Source organism: Aquarana catesbeiana, linkage group LG07, assembly GCF_042186555.1.
Source record: "Aquarana catesbeiana isolate 2022-GZ linkage group LG07, ASM4218655v1, whole genome shotgun sequence".
Lineage (NCBI taxonomy): Eukaryota > Metazoa > Chordata > Amphibia > Anura > Ranidae > Aquarana > Aquarana catesbeiana.
This window is the reverse complement of record NC_133330.1, coordinates 108,666,777-108,686,777: the sequence shown is the minus strand read 5'-3', so window position 1 is coordinate 108,686,777 and position 20,001 is coordinate 108,666,777. Positions and strand designations below refer to the sequence as shown.

Genomic DNA, 20,001 nt, shown 5'->3' with positions numbered 1-20,001 from the left:
TGTCCCCCTCCGTTGCCCCCCTCAGTTCCTCTGTCCCCCTCCGTTGCCCCCCTCAGTTCCTCTGTCCCCCTCCGTTGCCCCCCTCAGTTCCTCTGTCCCCCTCCGTTGCCCCCCTCAGTTCCTCTGTCCCCCTCCGTTGCCCCCCTTAGTTCCTCTGTCCCCCTCCGTTGCCCCCCTCCTTTCCTCCTGTCCCCCTCTGTTGCCCCCCTCCTTTCCTCCTGTCCCCCTCTGTTGCCCCCCTCCTTTCCTCCTGTCCCCCTCTGTTGCCCCCCTCCGTTCCTCCTGTCCCCCTCTGTTGCCCCCCTCCGTTCCTCCTGTCCCCCTCTGTTGCCCCCCTCCGTTCCACCTGTCCCCCTCTGTTGCCCCCCTCCGTTCCTCCTGTCCCCCTCTGTTGCCCCCCTCCGTTCCTCCTGTCCCCCTCCGTTCCTCCTGTCCCCCTCCGTTCCTCTGTCCCCCTCCATTCCTCTGTCCCCCTCCGTTCCTCTGTCCCCCTCCGTTCCTCCCCTCCGTTGTCCCCCTCCGTTCCTCTGTCCCCCTCCGTTGTCCCCCTCCGTTCCTCTGTCCCCCTCCGTTGTCCCCCTCCGTTCCTCTGTCCCCCTCCGTTGTCCCCCTCCGTTCCTCTGTCCCCCTCCGTTGTCCCCCTCCGTTCCTCTGTCCCCCTCCGTTGTCCCCCTCCGTTCCTCTGTCCCCCTCCGTTGTCCCCCTCCGTTCCTCTGTCCCCCTCCGTTGTCCCCCTCCGTTCCTCTGTCCCCCTCCGTTGTCCCCCTCCGTTCCTCTGTCCCCCCTCCGTTGTCCCCCTCCGTTCCTCTGTCCCCCTCCGTTGTCCCCCTCCGTTCCTCTGTCCCCCTCCGTTGTCCCCCTCCGTTCCTCTGTCCCCCTCCGTTGTCCCCCTCCGTTCCTCTGTCCCCCTCCGTTGTCCCCCTCCGTTCCTCTGTCCCCCTTCGTTGTCCCCCTCCGTTCCTCTGTCCCCCTCCGTTGCCCCCCTCCGTTCCTCTGTCCCCCTCCGTTGCCCCCCTCAGTTCCTCTGTCCCCCTCCGTTGCCCCCCTCAGTTCCTCTGTCCCCCTCCGTTGCCCCCCTCAGTTCCTCTGTCCCCCCCCCTCAGTTCCTCTGTCCCCCCCCTCAGTTCCTCTGTCCCCCCCCTCAGTTCCTCTGTCCCCCTCCGTTGCCCCCCTCAGTTCCTCTGTCCCCCTCCGTTGCCCCCCTCAGTTCCTCTGTCCCCCTCCGTTGCCCCCCTCAGTTCCTCTGTCCCCCTCCGTTGCCCCCCTCAGTTCCTCTGTCCCCCCCCCTCAGTTCCTCTGTCCCCCCCCCTCAGTTCCTCTGTCCCCCCCCTCAGTTCCTCTGTCCCCCCCCTCAGTTCCTCTGTCCCCCCCCTCAGTTCCTCTGTCCCCCCCCTCAGTTCCTCTGTCCCCCTCCGTTGCCCCCCTCAGTTCCTCTGTCCCCCTCCGTTGCCCCCCTCAGTTCCTCTGTCCCCCTCCGTTGCCCCCCTCAGTTCCTCTGTCCCCCTCCGTTGCCCCCCTCAGTTCCTCTGTCCCCCTCCGTTGCCCCCCTCAGTTCCTCTGTCCCCCTCCGTTGTCCCCCTCAGTTCCTCTGTCCCCCTCCGTTGTCCCCCTCCGTTCCTCTGTCCCCCTCCGTTGTCCCCCTCCGTTCCTCTGTCCCCCTCCGTTGTCCCCCTCCGTTCCTCTGTCCCCCTCCGTTGTCCCCCTCCGTTCCTCTGTCCCCTCCGTTGTCCCCCTCCGTTCCTCTGTCCCCCTCCGTTCCTCTGTCCCCCTCCGTTGTCCCCCTCCGTTCCTCTGTCCCCCTCCGTTGTCCCCCTCCGTTCCTCTGTCCCCCTCCGTTGTCCCCCTCCGTTCCTCTGTCCCCCTCCGTTGTCCCCCTCCGTTCCTCTGTCCCCCTCCGTTGTCCCCCTTCCGTTCCTCTGTCCCCTCCGTTGTCCCCCTCCGTTCCTCTGTCCCCCTCCGTTGCCCCCCTCCGTTCCTCTGTCCCCCTCCGTTGCCCCCTCCGTTCCTCTGTCCCCCTCCGTTGCCCCCCTCCGTTCCTCTGTCCCCCTCCGTTGCCCCCCTCCGTTCCTCTGTCCCCCTCCGTTGCCCCCTCCGTTCCTCTGTCCCCCTCCGTTGCCCCCTCCGTTCCTCTGTCCCCCTCCGTTGCCCCCTCCGTTCCTCTGTCCCCCTCCGTTGCCCCCCTCAGTTCCTCTGTCCCCCTCCGTTGCCCCCCTCAGTTCCTCTGTCCCCCCCCCTCAGTTCCTCTGTCCCCCCCCTCAGTTCCTCTGTCCCCCCCCTCAGTTCCTCTGTCCCCCTCCGTTGCCCCCCTCAGTTCCTCTGTCCCCCTCCGTTGCCCCCCTCAGTTCCTCTGTCCCCTCCGTTGCCCCCCTCAGTTCCTCTGTCCCCCCCCCTCAGTTCCTCTGTCCCCCCCCTCAGTTCCTCTGTCCCCCCCCTCAGTTCCTCTGTCCCCCTCCGTTGCCCCCCTCAGTTCCTCTGTCCCCCTCCGTTGCCCCCCTCAGTTCCTCTGTCCCCCTCCGTTGCCCCCCTCAGTTCCTCTGTCCCCCTCCGTTGCCCCCCTCAGTTCCTCTGTCCCCCTCCGTTGCCCCCCTCAGTTCCTCTGTCCCCCTCCGTTGCCCCCCTCAGTTCCTCTGTCCCCCTCCGTTGCCCCCCTCAGTTCCTCTGTCCCCCTCCGTTGCCCCCCTCAGTTCCTCTGTCCCCTCCGTTGCCCCCCTCAGTTCCTCTGTCCCCCTCCGTTGCCCCCCTCAGTTCCTCTGTCCCCCTCCGTTGCCCCCCTCAGTTCCTCTGTCCCCCTCCGTTGCCCCCCTCAGTTCCTCTGTCCCCCTCCGTTGCCCCCCTCAGTTCCTCTGTCCCCCTCCGTTGCCCCCCTCAGTTCCTCTGTCCCCCTCCGTTGCCCCCCTCAGTTCCTCTGTCCCCCTCCGTTCCTCTGTCCCCCTCAGTTCCTCTGTCCCCCTCCGTTCCTCTGTCCCCCTCAGTTCCTCTGTCCCCCTCAGTTCCTCTGTCCCCCTCCGTTCCTCTGTCCCCCTCAGTTCCTCTGTCCCCCTCCGTTCCTCTGTCCCCCTCCGTTCCTCTGTCCCCCTCCGTCCTCTGTCCCCCTCCGTTCCTCTGTCCCCCTCCGTTCCTCTGTCCCCCTCCGTTCTGCTGTCCCTCTCCGCTGTGTGAATGGACAGAGTCAGCTGACTCTGTCCATTCACATAACTGAAACATTGTAATCTCCTGTGATTACGATGTGTCAGTTTATGAATGGAGAGGAGCCGCTGTCTTCTCTCCATTCATTCTCAGTGCAGCTGAGACTGCAGAGAAAGGGACTGGGGAATCTCTATCCTTGGTCTCTTTCTCTGTCTCAAGGGGGAGATAAGACCCTGATATCTCATCAAAGCCCCCCCAACAAGCTGATTTAAAAAAAAAAAAAAAACACATATTGCAATAAAGAATAAAAAAAAAATTATTGTAAAAAATAATAATGTAAATAAAAAAAACACAGACACCGTTCACCCCCTCCCCCCAAAAAAAAAAAAAAAACACTGTCACGTGACATTAAAAAAAAAAAAAAAAAAAAGGTATCAGTAATCGGTATCGGCGAGTACTTGGGGAAAAAAAAAAAAAAAGTATCGGTACTTGTACTCGGTCCTAAAAAAGTGGTATCTCGACAACCCTAATACCCATTACCTAGAAGAGTAGGTTGGGAGTGGGTGGGAGGCAGGGTAGTTGAAAGTGGGTGGGATAGGGGTTATGGGGTGGGAGGCTGGGATAGTTTGGGTGGAAAGGCTGTGATTGCTGGGAGGGAGAGGAGGGGGATGGGAGGGTCATTGGGAGATTGCTGGATGGCCAGAAGGGACCTCTGAAGTGTTGAATTGGGGTAGTAGAAGATAGGGCATGGTGGCTGGGCTATGTATTGGTGGCTGTGGACATATATTAAATGTAATTTGCAGCAGTGGATAACAGTAGTAGGCTTTAGGAGTTGAGGACAATGTTGAGAGGGAGCTGGAAAGACACGGGGGCAGAGGTGACATCTGGCAGAGGGAAGGAGAAGACAACAAGCAGAAGTGACAGCTGGCGGGAGGGGGGAGGAGGAGGTGGGGAAGGCACCCAGCAAAAGTGACAGACCTTAACTAGCTACCTGACCAAGTCAGTGCAGGAGTTTACATTTCAGCTATCAGCGGGGAATTCCGCTGACAGCACCGAGCCTGAAGGTATCGTTTACTAGTATTGGAGCATTTCCACAAGTACCAATACTCATGCAAATGCTTTGTATCGGTACCGATATCAGTATCCGTGCAACCCTATGCAGGAGTTTTGAAAATTCTGGGGAAATGCTTAAATAATGCATTACAATTTAAATCAATCCATTTGATTTTAGTCAATTAAAATGTACTGCAGATTTTAGTCTACTAAAATACGACTAAAACTAAAACAATTCAGATGATTAAAATACGACTGAAACCAAAATGCCATTTTAGTCAAGACTTTGACTAAAACTAAATTTGAATTTAAAATTAACACTGCTTTCTACCTGCACACAGAGGGTCAATACCTTTTTTATTTTTTTATTTTTTTTGTACTAATGACAGTGAAAGTAAGAGCAAATCATCGCTTTTTTTAACATTTACAAGTAAAGTCAAATAAAAAAACAAAAAACCCCCCAACAAACATGTTATACTCACCTGCTCTGTGCAGTGGTTTTGCACAGAGCGACCCCGATTCTCCTCTTCTCGGGTCCCCCGTCACAGATCCTGGCTCCTTCTCTTCATGTGTCCCCATAGCAAGCGGCTTGCTATGGAGGTACGCAGGGTTTGCTCCCGAGCTGTGTGCCTGCGCTCCATAAACTTACACAGCGGGACTTAGCCCCGCCCCCACTTCCTCCTCACTGCATTTGATTCACATCAGAAGGAGCCAATGGCTGCTGCTCAAGTGCAGTGCGAAAAGTTAGAGAGGGAAAAATAGATGCAGCCCTGCACAGTACTTGATCTATTCTCCCCACTGTTCCCCTTCACACGTGGAAGGGGAAGGGGGGGGGGCAGAGAAATAGAAACCGTTTTTTACCGTAATTCAAGGAATGCAGTAAGGTAAAAATAAAAATGCTTTTAGCTTTAGTATTTAGTAGCTTTATTATAACAAAATTAATTTAGGAGAACACCATGCTATATTATGTTATTTCTAATATGGTATATAATTTGTTCTTTAAAATCCAGTATTCTAGGCAGCACGTAGTTGCTGTCATTCCCACCTGTCTGTTTCTTCATGTATGTTTGAAAGAAAACTGAAATTGTTTATTGTAATGGATCCGTGTTTTGCTTCAGCTGATGGGGAAACAATCCTCGCTTTCACCCTCCTCCTTCTGACACTCACATACCTCTTCCTATTTCTCTCTAGAGACTTTGGTGCCCTCTCAAAAGAAAATGTGTTCGAGAACAACCGGCTGGTAAGTTATAAGCTCAATGTGGAATGTTTTTTGTAATGAACAGCTTAACGGACATAATTGCTGTTTTCTGCCAGATCATTTATGAACTGTATATTTGTTAAGGTTTTTCTCTCCACTTGCAGCATTATATTTTATTTCTAAGTTTTAAATTCTGGTCTTTTTTAAATGTAGTTTTATTGTGCATGATTTGTGAAACTGCTGCCTTGTGCTACATAGAAACCATAGTATTAGCGTGATTCCCTTTGATTGTTAAGACTTTGGAATCCCTTTTTTTCAGGTGATTTGCAGATCTACTGTTCAGTTCAATTTATTAGCTTTTTTGAGATTTATATTTTCATTTTTTGCAAGCATTTTAAAAGATTTTTTTTTTTTATTACCTTGAATTTGTTGTTTGATAGCTGTTCATTTTTATGTATAGGCATATTATTACTGTCGGTTATACCATTGGTTTTAAAGCAGAACTCAAGGATCTTCCCAATATGTAATATTCATATCAGATCCTCCAGCTGACCCGCATTGTTACTTGACAGCTTGGGAGCCGCTGCCACCTCTTGCACTGCCTGTGTGTGAGGCACTTTGAATAGCTGCATGTACAGTTAGCCCCCTTTCGCGTGGCCGTTCCGTATGTCTGTTTTTCATCCATCCGTTGACAGATGAAAAATGGACATACATGTATCTCTAAGGGGTAGCGGGCGTTAGCGGATGATCATCGTCTTCACTAAGCTCCGTTTTTTTATGACGGAAGAAAACCCTATTTTTTCATCTGTAAAAAAAAAAAGGATGATATGTTTACATCTGATCCGCTGACATCCGTTTTTAAACCCTTTTTTTTTTTTTTTTTTTCCTCATTAAGCACACTGTATATAGCTGGTAGAGAAGGAGGGAGCTGGGAAGCTGGCCGATGCGTCCTTAACAACCGTTGAGTCCCCGCTGGTGGCTAAATGTAAAAAAAATTGCCGGCAAAAAAAAAATTGCTGGAAAAAATGGAGTGGGGTCCCCCCCAGGCCCTTCGGGTCTAGTATAGATTCGGAGGGTACCAATTCTTTTTTATTATTTCAATGGGTATCGGGTACATGCTACCCAATAAGTATCGGGTACATACTACCCCTACCCATTCACCAAAAAGGCAGTGAAATGTAAAAAAAAAAACGAGCCGGGTTTTGAAAATTCCTTTATTAATAGTGGGGAATACTGCTGACAGCTGATGATTCATTGGTTCTTAAGGATACGGTGGCTGGCTTCCCGGCCCCCTCCTTAGCAACCAGCTATATATAGTGTTTGAAGTTCAGTCCAGTCACTTTTTTTTTTTAAACGGATGTAAAAATTGACATCCGTATCAGTTTTTGATCCGTTTAACCGCTTGCCAACCGCCCACCGTCATGACGGCTGCGCGGCTCTCATTCTGGGTGGACGTCCTATGACGGCCCTCCAGAAAGGCCGCTCTCACGCCTCCGTGGGGGCGCGCATCACGGCGATCGGTGTGTCAGTCTGATACACTGCTACACCGATCTCGGTAAAGGGCCTCTGACGGAGGCTCTTTACCACGTGATCAGCCGTGTCCAATCACGGCTGATCACGATGTAAACAGGAAGAGCCGTTGATTGGGTTTTCCTCACTTGCCTCTGACAGACGCAAATAGAGGAGAGCCAATCGGCTGCTCTCCTGATGGGGGGGGGGGGCTGATTGTTTATCAACAACACCCCCCACTCGGATGTCACAACACTGGACCACCAGGTATGCCACCCTAGACCACCAGGGAAATGCCAATCGGTGCCCAGCCAGCTGCCAATCAGTGCCCATCCCCAATGCCTTCCAGTGCCATCAGTGCCCAGCAGTGCCGCCTTTCAGTGCCCACCAGTGCCACCCATCAGTGCCGCCTTATCAATGCCCGTCAGTGCCGCCTTATCAGTGAAGGAGAAAGCTTACTTATTTACAAAATTTTATAACGGCAACAAATGAAAGTTTTTTTTTTTTTTCAAAATTTTAGGTCTTTTTTTTATTTATTTAGCGACAAATAAAACATGCAGAGGTAATCAAATACCACCAAAAGAAAGCTCTATTTGTGGGAACAAATGATAAATATTCTGTTTGGGTACAGTGTAGCATGACTGCGCAAATGTAATTTAAACAGTGACAGTGCTGAAAGCTGAAAATTGGCTTGGGCAGGAAGGGGGTGTAAGTGCCCTGTATTGAAGTAGTTAAAAAAACAAAAAAAAACTGAACTGACCAAAAAAACATAATGTCCGTGTGAAACCAGCTTAATTGTTTTGCTAAGGAAACAGTTACAAAAACAAGCTCGGAGGAGGAAAAAAAGCAAATGTATGTAAGTTCTATTATGAGTATCTGATTTATGAAAAAAATTGATTTTAAAGAGATGCAGGATTAAAAAAAAAAAAAAAACTTTCATACTTACCTAGGTAAATGGAGTATTGATCTAATGCCGCATCTGTCCCCGCCGCCTCTACACCAAGAACTGAGTGATCAAAGACTGCTGATTGCTCAGTTTTCAGGTCCGCTCTGAGCACTGTCAGTCACTGCTCTGTGCTCTGCTCCTCCAGCATTCACTGGAGTGCCAGACTGTAGAAGGGGTTGGAGCGGGTAGCTCAGGTTCTCAGTAGCTCACTGAGAGACTGAGTAAGCGAATCCCAAAATTTTCAGAATACCTGCAAAGCCTGGACCAGCTTTGTGCCCACTATCAGCTGAATCTGGGTCTCAGGAGTGCAGACTTAAAGTGGTTGTTAAGCCACTATATAAAATTCATACAATCCTCTCTGTTTAATAATGCTGTGTGCCCCAGTGTCTGTGCCTTATCAAAATAAGCTGTTCTATACCTTATTTCAGAGCAGCGCTCACGTGACTAGCTGCCTCTCTCCTCTCTTGACCTGACAGCTGCAGCGGGCGGGGCCGAGAAACCTCCGCTGACATCAGTCGGGAGGGGAGGAGGAGAGAGGTGCCGAGTGGCGCTCTGAAATCAGGTATAGAATGGCTTATTTTTATAAGGCACAAACACTAGGGCACACAGCATTATTAAACCAAGAGGATGAAATGAAACTTTAAATGTATCTTCAGCAGCAGGAGGGGAGGGGGTGGACACTGACACAGAGCTGACAGGCAGGGAGGGGAGGGGGGGAGAGAAGACAGGGGAGAGACAGGAGAGCTGCAGATGATGGAGGCACGTAAACTGACCAGGGTGTCAGGGCTCAACAGCCATGATAAACCGCGCTCCGTTTACAGGGGGAGGGCATAGACAGGCACGATCAGCCAGGTATTTTAGGTGATACAGGGGGCCAAATGACACAGCAAAAGCACTGTTCTGTTATTCATGCTTTAAAGCAGGGGTCTCCAAACTGCGGCCCGAGTGCCAGATATGGCCCTTTTGCTAGCCTTTGTCCGGCCCTTAGGGCACTACTCCTCCCACTAATATGAGGCACTATTCCTCCTACTGACACCAACAATGGGCCACTATTTCTTACACCAATACCAATGATGGGATACTATTTCTCCTACTAATGGGGGCGCTACTCCTCCCCCTGTTGACCACCAACCCTGAGGCCATATTTATTCTCACCGATGTCTGGGCCGGGACATTTTCTACCCCTGCTGGCCACAATCCGGCCCTCCTAAAGTCTGAAGGACAATAAACTGGCCCTTTGTTTTTGTTCTGCACCCCTGTGACCTGTTTTCTGAGCTAGGGAAAGATCATGACCATCCCTTCCACAGCCAAGCGTGCAAGCGTGGGGGGGGGCACAGAGCAGACAGCGGTGACTGACAGTCACCAGCTCATTGCTCAGGGAGCTCTGAGAACTGAGCGATTGGCAGTGTTTAATCGCTCGGTTCTCAGCCTTAGAGCGAGCGGGAGACAGATGTAGCATCTAGGTAAATATGATTCAAAAATAAAAAATAAAAATCCCATACTTCTTCTTCTAAGTGCACTTTACAAAGAACTTTGGCCATACTTCTCCTTTTATTATCACTTTAAACTGCTACCATATCCTTCACCCTGTTTATAGATAGAACAATATGAAGCTGGTTAAACTGGGAACTTCTGGCAAGTTAACCAGGCAGAATAATCAGGTCACAAGATAGTTTATTAGAGACGTCGGGCGTCAAAAATTTCTGTCACAGGCAGATTGTGGTTAATTGCTAGATTTTGAAAGACAGACTTGTGTGAAAGCCAAACAATTCTGCTTAATGACACAGCTCTAATTCTGTTGAAAACCTCCAATATAATTATTGTTTTTAAAGCTCTATTTACAGCAAAGGTAGTCTTTATGGCCATACAGAGTTGTCTAGCCCTTGCATTATGTTTGTCATAATAATATATTAGGGCATGAGTTCAAGCTTTCAGAAAGTTACACGGGATAAGAATGGTAATATATCAGTGCACAAAACAGGTATGTTTTCATATGAGTTTTTAATCCCACTAGTGATGACTAGTATTTAGAAAGAAAATGTATTCCTAAATGAAGATTTGTAGGGGTGCACCGAATGGTTTTTTTGGTGCCGAAACCGATACCGAAAATGAAAAATACATTAGGCCGAAAACCGAAACTGATACCGAAAATGACCGATACCAAAACTTATTTTAAAAAAAATATTTTTATACAGGAGATGGTCAGAGACTGGGGACATGGTGCAGGAGATGGTCAGAGACTGGGGACATGGTGCAGGAGATGGTCAGAGACTGGGGACATGGTGCAGGAGATGGTCAGAGACTGGGGACATGGTGCAGGAGATGGTCAGAGACTGGGGACATGGTGCAGGAGATGGTCAGAGACTGGGGACTTGGTACAGGAGATGGTCAGAGACTGGGGACTTGGTACAGGAGATGGTCAGAGACTGGGGACATGGTACAGGAGATGGTCAGAGACTGGGGACGTGGTACAGGAGATGGTCAGAGACTGGGGACGTGGTACAGGAGATGGTCAGAGACTGGGGACGTGGTACAGGAGATGGTCAGAGACTGGGGACGTGGTACAGGAGATGGTCAGAGACTGGGGACGTGGTACAGGAGATGGTCAGAGACTGGGGACGTGGTACAGGAGATGGTCAGAGACTGGGGACGTGGTACAGGAGATGGTCAGAGACTGGGGACGTGGTACAGGAGATGGTCAGAGACTGGGGACGTGGTACAGGAGATGGTCAGAGACTGGGGACGTGGTACAGGAGATGGTCAGAGACTGGGGACGTGGTACAGGAGATGGTCAGAGACTGGGGACGTGGTACAGGAGATGGTCAGAGACTGGGGACGTGGTACAGGAGATGGTCAGAGACTGGGGACGTGGTACAGGAGATGGTCAGAGACTGGGGACGTGGTACAGGAGATGGTCAGAGACTGGGGACGTGGTACAGGAGATGGTCAGAGACTGGGGACGTGGTGCAGGAGATGGTCAGAGACTGGGGACGTGGTGCAGGAGATGGTCAGAGACTGGGGACGTGGTGCAGGAGATGGTCAGAGACTGGGGACGTGGTGCAGGAGATGGTCAGAGACTGGGGACGTGGTGCAGGAGATGGTCAGAGACTGGGGACGTGGTGCAGGAGATGGTCAGAGACTGGGGACGTGGTACAGGAGATGGTCAGAGACTGGGGACGTGGTACAGGAGATGGTCAGAGACTGGGGACGTGGTACAGGAGATGGTCAGAGACTGGGGACGTGGTACAGGAGATGGTCAGAGACTGGGGACGTGGTACAGGAGATGGTCAGAGACTGGGGACGTGGTACAGGAGATGGTCAGAGACTGGGGACGTGGTACAGGAGATGGTCAGAGACTGGGGACGTGGTACAGGAGATGGTCAGAGACTGGGGACGTGGTACAGGAGATGGTCAGAGACTGGGGACGTGGTACAGGAGATGGTCAGAGACTGGGGACGTGGTACAGGAGATGGTCAGAGACTGGGGACGTGGTACAGGAGATGGTCAGAGACTGGGGACGTGGTACAGGAGATGGTCAGAGACTGGGGACGTGGTACAGGAGATGGTCAGAGACTGGGGACGTGGTACAGGAGATGGTCAGAGACTGGGGACGTGGTACAGGAGATGGTCAGAGACTGCAGACATGATACTAGAGATCAATGCAGCCTCACCAGTGTCTGTCAGATGCAGCCTGTCTCCCGAGTGCAGCCAGCCAGCCAGCCTGTGTCTCCCGAGTGCAGCCAGCCAGCCAGCCAGCCTGCGTCTCCCGAGTGCAGCCAGCCAGCCAGCCAGCCTGCGTCTCCCGAGTGCAGCCAGCCAGCCAGCCAGCCTGCGTCTCCCGAGTGCAGCCAGCCAGCCAGCCTGCGTCTCCCGAGTGCAGCCAGCCAGCCAGCCAGCCTGCGTCTCCCGAGTGCAGCCAGCCAGCCAGCCAGCCTGCGTCTCCCGAGTGCAGCCAGCCAGCCAGCCAGCCTGCGTCTCCCGAGTGCAGCCAGCCAGCCAGCCAGCCTGCGTCTCCCGAGTGCAGCCAGCCAGCCAGCCAGCCAGCCTGCGTCTCCCGAGTGCAGCCAGCCAGCCAGCCAGCCAGCCTGCGTCTCCCGAGTGCAGCCAGCCAGCCAGCCAGCCAGCCTGCGTCTCCCGAGTGCAGCCAGCCAGCCAGCCAGCCTGCGTCTCCCGAGTGCAGCCAGCCAGCCAGCCAGCCTGCGTCTCCCGAGTGCAGCCAGCCAGCCAGCCAGCCTGCGTCTCCCGAGTGCAGCCAGCCAGCCAGCCAGCCTGCGTCTCCCGAGTGCAGCCAGCCAGCCTGCGTCTCCCGAGTGCAGCCAGCCAGCCAGCGTCTCCCGAGTGCAGCCAGCCAGCCAGCGTCTCCCGAGTGCAGCCAGCCAGCCTGCATCTCCCGAGTGCAGCCAGCCAGCCTGCGTCTCCCGAGTGCAGCCAGCCAGCCTGCGTCTCCCGAGTGCAGCCAGCCAGCCTGCGTCTCCCGAGTGCAGCCAGCCAGCCTGCGTCTCCCGAGTGCAGCCAGCCAGCCTGTGCAGGGGAAGGGTGGGAAGAGAGAGGAGAGCTGCCGCGACCTGCTTGATTAGAGCGCCGGGAACATAACAGCTTTCATTTCAATAGCTGTGTTCCCCTCCATGTGCCTTCACATACAGCCCCTCCCCCTTGTCCGGGCACTTTGATGGATCACCCATCCAATCCTGGCGCACGGCGGGAAAACACAGAGCTGTTCAAATGAAAGCTGTTATGTTCCCGGCGCTCAAAGCAACCAGGCGGCAGCGGCTCTCCTCTTTCTTCTGCGCTATAGGACACCCCCGTAATGGGCAGCACCAGGGTCGGGGGGGCGGAGCCCCGCCCCATTTTCGACTCCATTATTTTTGTCTTTCGGCAAATTGCCGAAAAGGCCATATGTTTCGGCAGGTGAAATTTCCGTACATCCCTAAAGATTTGTGATTGTAGTACCTCCTCTTAGTATTCTGCAACTGCTGGAGAGGAAAGAGCTAGATGATGCTGGACATCCTCTAACCAGGAAATGAAGCAGACACTAGCTGACTTACTAATATGCATGATTAGAAGGTCACTGTTTACAGTGAAAGCAATGTAAGCAATTTGAGTACAGGGGAGAAGTCTGTACAACTATATACAGTGGATATAAAAAGTCTACACAACCATGTTAAAATGTCAGGTTTCTGTGGCATGAGACAAAGATAAGTAATTTCAGAACTTTTTCCACCTTTAACCCGGGCTCACACTGTATCGACCACTGATATCACATGTGATTCGCACCCACACTGTGGTGCCGATCAGATGCGATGTCTATGCAATGCCAGTTCAGCCATACAGTTGTATGGCTGAACTGGCATTTGATTTGCAGAAAAAAGGTGCATGGCCTTTTTTTCCCCACACTGTTCTCACCCATGCGATCTGATTCCTGGCTGAATCCACAGTTCGCACTGCGATCTGGGGGTGTCCTTAACATTGTATTGACACCCGCAGCGGTTTGCAGAAGGCAGTGTGAGCTGCCTGTGGGAGAGATGCGATGCGGGAACCGGCGCTGGAATCGCGCTGGTTCCCGCATCGCTACAGTGTGAACCCAGGCTTAATGTGACCTATAAACTATACAACTCAGTTGAACAACAAACTGAAATCTTTTAGGTGGAGGGAAGTAAAAAAATAAATAATATGGTTGCATAAGTGTGCACACCCTTAAACTAATACTTTTATTGAAGCTGATTTTTTTATTTTATTACAGCATTCAGTCTTTTTGGCTATGAGTCTATCATCATGGCACATCTTGACTTGGCAATATTTGCCCACTCTTCTTTGCAAAAACACTACAAATCTGTCAGATTGCGAGGGCATCTCCTGTGCACAGCCCTTTTCAGATCACCCCACAGATTTTTCAATCGGATTTGGGTCTGGGCTCTGGCTGGGCCATTCCAAAACTTGAATCTTCTGGTGAAGCCATTCCTTTGTTGATTTGGTTGTATGCATTGGGTCGTTGTCATATTGAGAATATGAAGTTCCTCTTCATCTTCAGCTTTCTAGCAGAAGCCTGAAGATTTTGTGCCAATATTGACTGGTATTTAGAACTGTTCATAATTCCCTCTAGCTTGACTAAGGCCCCTGTTCCAGCTGAAAAAAAACAGCCCCAAAGCATGATGCTGCCACCACCATGCTTTACTGTGGGTATGGTGTTCTTTTGGTGATGTGCAGTGTTGTTTTTGCGCCAAACATATCTTTTTGGAATTATGACCAAAAAGTTCAACCTTGGTTTCCTCAGACCATAACACATTTTCCCACATGCTTTTGAGAGACTTCAAATGTGTTTTTGCAAAATTTAGCCAGGCTTGGATGTTTTTCTTCGTAAGAAAAGGCTTCCGTCTTGCCACTCTACCCCATAGCCCAGACATATGCAGAATATGGGAGATTTTTGTCACATGGACTGCACAGACAGTACTTGCCAGATATTCCTGCAGCTCCTTTAATGTTGCTGTAGGCCTCTTGGCAACCTCCCTGACCAGTTTTCTTTTCATCAATTTTGGAGGGACGTCCAGTTCTTGGTAATGTCACTGTTGTGCGATATTTTCTCCACTTGTTGACTGTCTTCACTGTGTTCCATGGTATATCTAATGCCTTGGAAATTCTTTTGTACCCTTCTGGCTGATCCCTCTAATGCTTTGGAAGCTCTCTGTGGACCATGGCTTTTGCTGTAGCATGCGACTAAGAAAATGCCAGGAAAGACCTACTATTTTATTTTTATTTATTTCAGGTACTTATATAGCGCTGTCAATTTACGCAGCGCTTTACATATACATTGTACATTCACATCAGTCCCTACCCTCAAGGAGCTTACAATCTAAGGTCCCTAACTCACATTCATACATACTAGGGACAATTTAGACAGGATCCAATTAACGTACCAGCATGTCTTTGGAGTGTGGGAGGAAACCGGAGTACCCGGAGTAAACCCGCGCAGGCACAGGGAGAACATGCAAACTCCAGGCAGGTAGTGTCAGTGGTTGGGATTCGAACCAGCGACCCTTCTTACTGCTAGGTGAAAGTGCTACCCACTACACCACTGTGCCACCCAGAACAACTAAACTTTATTTGGGGTTAATCAGAGGCACTTTAAATGATGGCAGGTGTGTAATGACTCCTATTTAACATGAGTTTGAATGTAATTGCTTAATTCTGAACACAGCTGCCTCCCCAGTTATAAGAGGATGTGCACACTTGTGCGCAAGGTAAGGCTGGAGTTCAGCTTTAACCACTTCTCCTGTAGACCAAGTTTAAAATTTTTTGCACATTTGTTAAAATGTGGATTTTTTGCTATAAAATTACATAAAACTCGCAAAATATTATATATTTTCTGAAAGCAGAGGCCCTGTAAAATAAAAAAGATGGTAGTTTTTTTTATTTTTTGTGTCATGCGATATTTGCGCAACTTTTTATCCAATCTATATTTTCCAGAAAAAAATACCCCAAAATTATTTTAACGCATACAAACACAATTTATTCCCTAATATTTTTGTACAAAATTAAAGATAAGGCAGTCTAGAGTAAATAGATGGCAAATGTGTCATGCCTCAAAGCTTGCATATGCCTGTTAAATGGCAAAAATGGTGGTACCCAAAATTATCAATATGTGACACTTTACCTTCACAGCTCATTAGTTTAGAGCCCTGGTGCCCAACCTGCAGACAGAGAGTCGCATGCGGCTATTTGGTGTATGGTGTACGGCCCTTGGCCCTTTAGCAGTCTGTATTGAGTTCATTGATTGGGGTAATATCACTGATCTCTACCAGCCTCCTGTAACATGTTTCTAATTTCATATTGTTTTCTGCAGCATATCCCCAGCCAAAAATATAGCATGGCCACACTCTCTGACTCTCATTTTCTTTATTAGGTTCTGACAGTCCTCTCAAGCATTACATATACTGAACATTGTGTGCAGCCCTTTTGGAGATGTCAGGGGCTGTATTTGAGGCCCCCTTTAGCTAATATTTTGACAACTACTGGTTTACAGTATACCATAAATGGTGGCCTTATAATTATTCCTACCATTTTGAAGTTTGCAGTGATTATATAATCTTTGTGGCTCAGATGCTGTTTATAATCACGTGCACAACCTGTGATTCATGTGCACCTGCAGGTGTGTGCAGGGCAATGGAGTTGCTTTTATTTATGTGTTACATTTTTTTTTTACATTTTTAAATGTATTTTTTTTCATTCAACTTAATAGGTATCATAAGGGGGCTAACAAGCCCATATGTGATAGCATTGGAGCATGTCACAAGTCTTTTTTTAGCCTAGGTTCACATTGCTGTGGGTTAGAAATCGTGCAAGTTCAGCTGAACTCGCACAATTTCAACTCGGCAATGCAGTCCGACTTCAGGGGCGATTTGACAGACATCTGTGGGTTCCTGCACAGATGTCTATACAAATCGCCTCCTGAAGTCGCCAAAAGTAGAATAGGAACTACTTTTGGGAATCGGTACGGCGCCAAACCGATTTAGAAGGTGCCATTGCCGGCAATACCGCCGATTTGGCACGCAATTTGACATGTCAAATCGTACCAATGTGAGCCTAGGCTTCTGGGTACATTGTCTCTAAAAATTTTGTATCACCACAGAGTGGTACTGTGGATACGACACACTAATAGTTAATGCCACATCCCGATAATTTGAGATCATTGGAAGGAGTTTGAAATGATGGACTTTATAGGCATAACACAGGTTTTAAAAGAAGTTTCAGTATTTATTACAAAAATTAAAAAATAAAGAACATATACATAAACTTACATAAATTCACAGATAATACCCATGCGCATGTTAAACACACATCTACATAATGAAAAAATATTGAATAAAATTTGGAAAACCGAGCAGTTCACTTGATCAAATAATATCAGATTTCAAAAGGATGGTGTATCGTGAAACACTCCAGCTCTGCTTGCTCTGGGTACATTGGATTCCTAATGCCTCCCCTGCTCTATGCTCCAGCTGACTGATCACACATGAGTGTGCTCGATCGGCTGTACACCCGGCTTTCTAGATGGAATTTTGACACGCCAAGTACAGGGATATCCTGGACGAAAACCTTCTCCAGAGTGCTCAGGACCTCAGACTGGGCCGAAGGTTTACCTTCCAACAAGACAACCCTAAGACGACCCTAAGCACACAGCTAAAATAACGAAGGAGTGGCTTCACAACAACTACGTGACTGTTCTTGAATGGCCCGGCCAGAGCCCTGACTTAAACCCAATTAAGCATCTCTGGAGAGACCTAAACCAACGTTTACCATCCAACCTGACAGAACTGGAGAGGATCTGCAAGGAGGAAAGGCAGAGGATCCCCAAATCCAGGTGTGGAAAACTTGTTGCATCTTTCCCAAAAAGAATCATGGCTGTATTAGATCAAAAGGGTGCTTCTACTAAATACTATTTCAGTTTTTCTTTTTTAATAAATCTGCAAAAATGTCAACAATTCTGTGTTTTTCTGTCAATATGGGGTGCTGTGTGTATATTAATGAGGAAAAAAATGAACTTAAATGATTTTAGCAAATGGCTGCAATATAACAAAGAGTGAAAAATTTAAGAGGGTCTGAATACTTTCCATCCATATGTGGGGCACTCACTGGGATGGAGCTGGGAGTCTTTGCTCTCATAAATACGAAAGGCGTACCTGTATCTAGTGGCTCGATCACATAATTTATTCAGTTTCAACCCGTACCTGGCTCTCTTACTAGGGATATACTGCTTGAACTGCAGTCAGCCAGTAAAGTGGATAAGGGATTCGTCTACACAAAAATATTTTGGTCGGGGATAAACAGTTCAGAAAATCGTTTGGCAAAAGAATTTATTAGGGGGCGAAGCTTATATAATTTTGTCGTGGTGGGGATGATCTTGGGGAGGGCACTGCGAATTGTCATTGAAATGTAGGAAACGCATAATCATATCGTGTCCTGGACATGACAGTAGAGTATATGGGCATGGGGTGGGTGGACCAGTAGGCATGCATTTCGTTTTTCTTTGTAAGCCCCATATTAAAAGTAAGGCCCAAAAACAATTTGAATTCGTCTAGTGTGAGACGTCGCCAATGGAACATACAGGCGTAGGACGAATTGGGGTGGGCAGCAATAAATTGCTCTGCATAGAGATTTGTTTGGTCCACCATGTACTGCAACAAATCTTCGGAGAAAAACAAATAGAAATAACCCAATTGTGAAACATTTGAAGTGTTGGGCTGCACACCTGGCTGTGCAGTGAAAGGGGGGATTGTAGGGGATCCTGAGTTGGCAGGCAACCATAAGGGGTTTGCCAGGGCATCGGGAAGGTAGGACTGGGCCCAGATCTTTTGGGCTGGATGTGCAATTCCAGTACTTGTACTGGGCTCCTCTTCCTGGGGTCTGGCGCTGCTGGTGGTAGGCAGGTTTTCTGATCTAGGTCCTGATCTCCTTACTCTTTTAGGAGGGGCGGTTTCCTCCGCTGACTTGGACTCCGATCCACTACCCTTCACTGGCTTGTATTCTGAACCAGAATCGCATAATGAGAGCTCCCTGCTGCTCTCATCGTCAGACATAGTAAGGCTGTTGTATGCCTCCTCAGCTGTATAAACTCTTCTGGACATGATGGCGGTACTTTTGGTGGGCCTGTGTGACGGAACTGGTAGTGCTACTGACAGCTCACTGATGGCGGACCTATGTGATGGTACTGACAGGTTACTGATGGCCTGTGTGATGGTACTTATGGCGGGACTGTGCGGCGGGAATGATGGCGGGCCTGTGTGATAGATGGGCTATGACAGATGGGCTGTCAGACCCAGATGATACTGATGGCGGTACTGTTTGTACGGTAGCATTAGTGGTATTGATGGCGGCCTGTGTGACAGATGGGCTGTCAGATCCAGATGGTGCTGATGGCGGTGGCTGTGACCGATCCAGATGGCCTGTGACCGATCCAGATGGCCTGTGACCGATCCAGATGGCCTGTGACCGATCCTGATGGCCTGTGACCGATCCTGATGGCCTGTGACCGATCCTGATGGCCTGTGACCGATCCTGATGGGCTGTGACAGGTAAATGTAAAATAAAATGTTTCACTCACTGATCAGATCTCTCCTTCTCTCTCCTCACACGATCGGTGTGTGAGGAGAGAGGAGAGATCCCTGGAAACCGCCACAATGTTTATACTTGTTACTGACTGTGATTGGACACAGCCGATCACGTGGACAAACAGCCATTTCATTGTCTGTTTACCCTGATCGGGATGGGGCTATGTCCTAGGGACACGCGCCATCTCCGATTTGTGCGCATTAGGCGCGAACACAATTTGTTTTGACATGCGACTGGCTGTTATTGGACACAGCCGATCACATGGTAAACAGCCAATTTCATTGGTGGTTTACCCTGATTGTGGATGCGCTGTGTTCGAGGGATAAGCGTCAACCCCGATTGCCGCGGTGCGCGCCTCCCCCTCCCCCCCCGTCAGGATTTTCAAACCACACTGCCGCCATCATTTTGTAATAGGGCGGGTGGCAAGTGGTTAAGGGGAAACATGTAAATGTGTTGGAATGGCCTAGTCAAAGCGCAGACCTCAATTCAGTAGAAAATCTGTGGTCAGACTTAAAGATTGCTGTTTACAAGCCATCCAACTTGCAGGAGCTGGAGCAGTTTTGCAAGGAGGTATGGGCAAAAATCCCAATGGTAAGATGTGGCAAGCTCATAGAGACTTATCCAAAGCGACTTGGAGCTGTGATAGCCGCAAAAGGTGGCTTTACAAAGTATACAAGCTGTTGACTTGAGGTGGGTGAATAGTTATGCACATTGACTTTTTTTGTTATTTTGTCCTATTTGTTTACTTCACAATAAAAAAAAAAAATCTTCAAATTTGTGGGCATGTTCTGTAAATTAAATGATGCAAATCCTCAAACAATCCATGTTAATTCCAGGTTGTGAGGCAACAAAACACGAAAAATGTCAAGGGGGTTGAATACTTTTGCAAAGCACTGTAGATATCAAGGAGTTGGGTCCATGAACTCCTTCATGCTTGCTTGTCAACGTGTTTGGCAATTTGAAAGCTTGACATACTTTAGAGAGATTACTCTGTATACCTGTTATGCTAACCTTGTCACCCCCCCCCCCTCCTCCTTGCTCCAAATTGATATATGGACTGAAACAC

General features: G+C 49.6%; 1 protein-coding gene across 2 annotated transcripts in view; it reads left to right on the top strand.

Moving 5' to 3' along the window:
* The window catches only part of MICALL1 (MICAL like 1), a 235,111-nt gene that overhangs the window by 58,289 nt on the left and 156,821 nt on the right, over positions 1–20,001 (top strand). For both annotated transcript variants that reach the window (XM_073592611.1, XM_073592610.1), the window contains exon 2: positions 5,371–5,419. In XM_073592611.1, the coding sequence (XP_073448712.1) occupies positions 5,371–5,419 (49 nt within the window). The remainder of the gene's footprint in view (positions 1–5,370; positions 5,420–20,001) is intronic.